At 38.8% G+C, this 6,955-nt stretch overlaps 1 protein-coding gene across 1 annotated transcript; it reads right to left on the bottom strand.

Annotated features, from left to right (window-relative positions):
* Window positions 1–281: 281 nt before the first annotated feature.
* On the bottom strand, window positions 282–2,503 carry LOC135076765 (uncharacterized). Its single transcript, XM_063971188.1, has 2 exons — window positions 1,498–2,503; window positions 282–826 (listed from the first exon to the last, which is right to left on the bottom strand). The coding sequence occupies exons 1-2, from the start codon at window positions 2,441–2,443 to the stop codon at window positions 792–794; spliced, it is 981 nt and encodes a 326-aa protein (XP_063827258.1). The 5' UTR covers window positions 2,444–2,503; the 3' UTR covers window positions 282–791.
* Between the last annotated feature and the right edge of the window lie 4,452 nt (window positions 2,504–6,955).

The raw sequence follows: 6,955 nt of genomic DNA, 5'->3' as shown, positions 1-6,955 counted from the left end.
ATCTTATACACTTAATAGGTTCATCAGGGCTATCCCTCCATAGTATGTTTTGCAAACTAGCATGCTCCGGCATAATACGCACATTTCGAAACATTTGTTTTATGTCGGAAGTAAAGTTAAAATCGCCAAAACGGAACAGTAATAAAATTTCAAACAAATCTCTTTGTACAGTCGGCCCATTCAAAAGCAAATCATTTAAAGACACTTTTTTGTTAGTCTTCATTGAACCGTCAAAAACTGTACGCAATTTAGTAGTTTTACTGTCAGGCCTTGAAACTGCATGAGGCAAGAAATAAACTGCATTTTTATTCAATTCATACAGTTCAATATCTACATATTGGCCATGTTGCAAGTTAATATAATCATGAATAAATTTTTGGTACTCAATAAAAAGATATGGATCATTATGCAGCCTTTTCTCTAAGTTTAAAAACCTTTTTAAAGCAAAATTAAAGGAATCACCTAGCGCATCATTGATTTCATCAAGAGGTAATTTTAAAGGTAAAGAGACTTCAAAACAATTTTCTTTTATCTGAACAGTACTTTTAAAAATATACTCGCAGAGCTCTTGCTCTGATGACCTTTCATCATAGATCTGAGGAACGCTTTCTGTCTTCCAAAATTTACTTAAGGTTTCATTAATGTCAGACTCACAAGTAGTACACTTTAACGTTACCTTTTTGCAGACCTTAGATGAAATATGTGGTAGGGTACCTCCAATTATGTATCCAAAATAAGTGTTGATAAGACGTGGTTGCGGAGTGCCGGCCTCTGTTGCAGACTGCTGGCGCTCAGGCATCACCGGCAGCACTGTAGGCAGCAGCACCTGGAAAAATACGTCCGCTCCCATTAATACATCAATCTCAGCTGGTATATTAAATTGATCATCAGCCAATTTAATATTTTTAGGTATCAATATGTCAGATGCACTGAATTTGTGTTGAGGTAAATTGCATGTGATTTGATCAACAACGTGACAAGTGGCTGAAATTTTATATGGACAAGTTATTGAGTAAATCTCTAAAGGTAAGCAATGCTTTAACTTTTTCTGTGTTGAAGTTATGCCCACTACTTTGACATTGCTATCGGTGAGGTCCAGATCAAGCAGCCTTACTGCCTTTTGTGAGATAAAGGACAGCTGGGACCCACTGTCTAGTAGGGCTCTTAAGTAAACTTCGGTACCATCTCGAGCAATAAGTTTGACTTTAGCTGTGGGTAAAAGTACATCATTATTATTATTATTGCTTGCTGCTAGGGAAGCAGTGGATGATGAGGCCGTATGAGTTGTATCTGAGTTATTACTCTTATGTGCGCTGCAATGCAGCAATGTGTTGTGGGCCTCTTTACATTCTGCACACCGAAAATGAAATTTGCATTTTCCGGTGTGAGCCCCCAAACAAATATTACACAGGCCTTTATCCTTGGCAAATTTAATTCTGTCCTTTGCATGCAGTAATTTAAAACTGTTACATAAATAAAGTTTGTGTTTCAACTTACAGTATAAGCATGTAGACTCCTGCGCAGCTGTGTAGGCTACCATCCTACCAACGGCATTGCCTTGCTCCTTTTGCGGCTGGCGTTGCTGCCTGTGGAAGCCCGGATCAGCATTCTCAAGCGCCAGCGCTCTCTTATCCAAGTATTCAAGGAAGGTGTTGATAGTTGGCTCCTTCGTGGCATCTCTTTCCATATGAAATGCGCGTGACGTGTATGCATCTAATTTGCGGTACAAAATACATAATATTATAGCATCCCAAAATGATACGTTTGGCTCCAAATTACTTAAAGCAGATATTTGTTGTTTTACATTGGACACAAATTCTCTTAAATTAACTGCCGTGGATTTTGTGATTGGCTTAAGATCCAACAATAAACAAATATGCTCATTAACGAGTTTGTGTTTGTTATTGTATCTGTCTTCAATAATTTTAATTGCTTGACTGTAACTTTCACTAGTCAAGGGTAAGTTTTTTACAAGATCTAATGGCTCATTTTTTAAATATGATCGAAGGTAATACAGTTTTTGAACATTGTCAATGGAATCGTTTTGATCTATTAATGAGTGGAATAAGTTTTTAAATGGTACATAATCCGAGAACTTACCACTAAATATTGGTACATCAATTGGTGGTAAATGCAATTTGGACATTGGAGCTGAGTGATTCCTATTATCACGGCTGTTAAGTTCTTGGTCAATTACTGAAATGATGTTGTAATAGTTTTCCTCAAAAAGTTCAACATCCTCCTTGTCATCTGGTTGGATAGTTAAAATCTTAATATTTAACTTTTCGTATTGACTAAAGGAGTCGATCAATTTTTTCCTCTTAGCCATTAAGTTTTCTTTAGACAAGTTTTTAACTGACTGCGGTGTCGAAACAAGTGAAGTTAATCGTGTAATCGTACCTTTTACGTAGCCTCGCGCGGCTATTAGCTCGTTCAGCTCCATTGTCAAAACTTGTCAAATGCAAGAAAATACAAATGCTATAAATCACTACGTGGCTTAAAATTACACTACGAGTATCACTGCACGAGTTATGTCTTTCGACTTAAAAACAATAGCACTGCACACTAAGCAAATGGCGTCGGCGGTAAACAGCGTTGACAGATGGCAGCGGAGACAGCCGAAGCAGCAGCGAACAAGTGAACGATGACCGACGAGAGAACGAACGATGTTGTGCGTTGGCCAATCCTCGATGCGCGCGCGAACTTCAGGCAGCGCGAAGATGGATGTCACGCCCACTTCGTGAAGTAATTTGTTGCTCGCCTCGTGTTCCGGCGCCCCCCAAACCGCCGTCTTGCCCGTCTTGCCGGGAATGCCGGGTTGCGTTTGATGACGTTTGATGATTGTTGCAAAACTGACTTGCTTGATAACTTGCAATTTGCTGGTTTTGCACACGATGAACGATTTTTCTTGCAGTATTGAGTGCGTGTTTCTTAATGCGCACTATGCAGATGAATACAAATTCCACGTAAGTAGGTAATGCAGGAGTTATATTGCGCGATGATGCGGCTCCCGTTGTTGTATTATGTGTGAATTGCAGGAGTTCTGTTGCGCGATGATGCGGCTCCCGTTGTATTATGAGTGCGATTTCTTGATGCGCACTATATGAATGCAGTTTCCACTGTATGTAGGTACAATTGCAGGAGTTCTGTTGCGCGATGATGCGGCTCCCGTTGTATTATGAGTGCGATTTCTTGATGCGCACTATCGGCACTATGTGAATGCAGTTTTCACGTGTATGTAGGCACAATGCAGGAGTTTTGTTGCGCGATGATGCGGCTCCTGTCCCACTTTATACACAATGGTGCAGACCAGGCAGTTCGAAGCTCGAAGGACCATGTAGGGCAGCGAAGTTGTTGTAGGTGTTGATGATTGAAAGGCCGTGGTTTCACTAATTAAGTTTATTGCCAGGTCTGCACAGTTTAATACACACAATCACAAGTGTAATGGCTGGAGTACGAAACGCTACTGGGCGCGAAGGCGCTCAAAATACATACGTCACAAGATCGAACGAATGAAAGAATGAATGAAATGAATGAATTTTAGTGTTGGAACCCAACAGTCATATCACTCTAAAATAATTTAAAAGCTCTTACCTAATTGCTTATTCCCGAGTTCAAACCCATCAGATCCAGAACAACTTCACCCCTTAAATTAAACAACAGTTAAGTCCGCGACCGATAAGTAACACTTTAGTTGGTTGTCGGAACTATTTTTCGCTGTCAGTCAAGCTAGAGGTCGTTAGCGTCGCAGTAATTAGTCCGCAGGACGAGGGTCTGTGACAGCAGCTATTGCTTACTTTGCAAAAATACTTACGTTTCAGTTGGGACATTATGCGAATGCTGAGCGGGGTTTGAGAGTCTAAGAACTGAGTTTGAGACGTATTTATTTTTAACTGACTTCAAAAAAAGATGAGGTTCTTGAATGGTTGTCCTTTTTTTTTATTGAAAACGTTCTTTAGTGATATTTAGTATTGAAATCGGTCATAATTTAAAAGATATAAAGCTGCCTACCTATTTATATACGAAAATATCTACATAATGATTTTCATAATTTTGATGGATGATGATTAATGAAGAAATTTTTCCAAATGAAAGAATTGTAACGCTCTTTAATGTTGGTTCACAAGCCCTGAAACAAATATTTAGGAATATTATTTTTCTCCTGAAATAATAATCAATTGATTAATAGGCTCGGACCTACCACCTCTCCTTTAGGGCTATATTTCACCGGGACACCATAGCGGCGCAACCAGTCGTCGCTACCAACAAAATGTATACAGCTCTATAGAGAGTTACTCACCTGGTGTTCGTTTGGTTGCGCAAAGCTGCATACATTTTGTTGGTAGCGGCGACTGGTTGCGCCGCCATGGTGTCCCGGTGAAATATAGCCCTTATTGAGCATCGGCTCTTATCACTGTTCCAAGACATTGGCTATAACTGAGTCAAAACTTTCATGTTATAAATTTTTTACTCTTTACGACAAAGTTAGTGCCAATTTGAATACGAGCTTCATAAAATATGAAAGAAAACAGCAACACGAAAACACTTCACTAAAGTAGAGCGCACAAAACATTCGTAACTCGTAGTCTTACTCGTATTTATTTAACGAATTTCATCTCACTTACAGCGTCCCCTAAACAGAAATTATATTAGACACAGCTACGCATCGTTAAGTCTGTCTCCTACAGCTCTATTGTACTCAGACTTTAACCTTTCGAAGTCAAGCCAGGCATTATTGACCTAGGTTATCAAATTAGGTTCCATTCGGTCACAGAATACTAATATTGTAGCGTAGTGCTCATACTAATAAGCTAACTTTCTTAATGATCAACATTTATTCGAAATGAAATACTGAAATTATTGTTAACTTTGGCTGGCATTTTACTATTATCAAATGTACACCTAGTGTCGTGCCCTGAGTGCCCAAGCAACTGCACTTAGGAGGATTTGATGAGTGCTGCTGACAACGCCACTCTTGTGGCGGAGTTTTGGGCTGACACTGTGTAGGTTTGTTGTCGACACGAAAAGAAGAAGAAATGTAATTTGATAATACAATAAATCGTTTAGTAATATTTTTAAGCTCAAACGCTACACGTTGCTATAAAATTGCCATCTTCTCAGCTCGCTGTCAAGCTGTTTCGTTTATATTTCTCATTTTAGGTAAATGAAACTGTGCACAGCCTGCATCGACCTCGACCAAAATGTTGTCTTAAGTTCTTTACCAAACAAAGGCTTATTACTTCAATCGAACGTACCAGGTAGATCTCAGCATCAAACATAACAGAAAACCTTATAACCTTAACCAGCTCGCAAATATTAAGTGCCATTTTGCAGCAAAACTCTTTAAATCAAAGGTCATCCCGGTCACAGAAACAATTTCGCCATATTTGCAGCGGTAATTACGGAGGAGACAGCGATGCCCCCGGGAAATCCCCGCGAATGCCCTAACAGATTCCCGTTTGCGACGCGTGCGAAACCCATTCGAATTCCGCCGTTGTTTGACGGCGGGTAGTCGTGCATTTTGATTCTCAGCTGGAGTGAAACACGGCTGTAGCATTGAAATAGATTAAACTATTTCTTTTGTACGATATTCAAAATGTTCTTTCTGTATGTTTAAAGAGTGAGTTTTAATGTAGGTAAGTACGCGGTCAAACCACTGAATTAGGACATCATAAAAACTCTTTATCTTTATCTCTTAGCTGTCTGATTGTCAGAACTTAATTACCTACCCAAGTCAAGAGTTGTTGTACTACGAATAACGTCCAAGACTCCTGGTAAAGATAATCACGCTGCACTAAAATTTTCTTGTCCTGCTATTATTACATGCTGAGACGACCACTGGTCTAAGCAGCACTACTTTATTTTATTAATCCTTAGAAATTGATTAGCTACATTCAATCATCCGCTCATTCCAATTCTCGTTCCCTGCTGTAGAGTCTCACTACCACTCCTATACAGGCACTTCTACAGCTTGGCAACCATTGTAACCTGATCAGTGACAGTTGAGTTGAGTAGTCAAGCAAAATACAAAACTGTGTCCTATATTGTTTTAAATGTGAAAAATCTAAAACGTTAAAATAACGGTATCGTTATGGCCAATGATTGACGTAATGTCAATGTCACACTAGAATCAAACTTGAGAATAGAGGGACACGCGATGACGACTCCCCGCGCTTTTGTGCTAAGTGATGAATAATTGTATTTAAATTAAGGCAATTTAATGTGAAAGATAAGTATCCAGTGATTTATTTATGAGAATAGATCTACTAACACTTGTTACTAGGTAATAACGAATTTATTCAAGTTCCAAGTACAAGTACTCAAGTTCCGAATAATCTCGCCTCACTCGGTAAATCGGTAGCTCATTGTATTCTCGGTTATTGTCGGTAACTAACAGTGTTACGAGCCTGTTACACCGATAAAGGTAAACGTTCCAATAGGTTAACCCGGTAAAGGTTATTTGCATAACCGGTTAACCTAAGGTCAGGATTAATAGGTTCTGCAAAGTGTACCAGTATATGATGGGGGCCTACTATGGTAAATGTCAGTCATTTCAGTATTACTTAAAAGGTTTAGGTCAAATTTTTTTTTGTATATCTAACTCTTAAACAATGGATGACGGATGTATTATATTTCTATTCTATTGTATGGTCGGCCGTTTGGTGTACTGGTTCGAAACGGACTACTATTCCGGAGGTAGCGGGTTCGATTCCCGCACAGTACAAACATTTGTGTGCATGAACATATTTGTTTGTATTAGACTGGGTGTTTTCTATGTATAATAATAATTTGTATTCAGATGTTTGATCATGTTTTCCGAATAAAGTAAAATAAAATAAAAATAAAAATGTATTTACAAAAAAAAAAGTATTTCAGTATGTTTATAAAATAAATATCCGTTGTCTAGTACCCATAGTACAAGCTTTGCTTAGTTTGGGACTAGAAGCGCAGTGTA

Source organism: Ostrinia nubilalis, chromosome 12, assembly GCF_963855985.1.
Source record: "Ostrinia nubilalis chromosome 12, ilOstNubi1.1, whole genome shotgun sequence".
Classification (NCBI taxonomy): Eukaryota; Metazoa; Arthropoda; class Insecta; order Lepidoptera; family Crambidae; genus Ostrinia; species Ostrinia nubilalis.
Note: the sequence above shows the minus strand (reverse complement) of the source record. Positions and strands in the feature narration are given on the sequence as shown.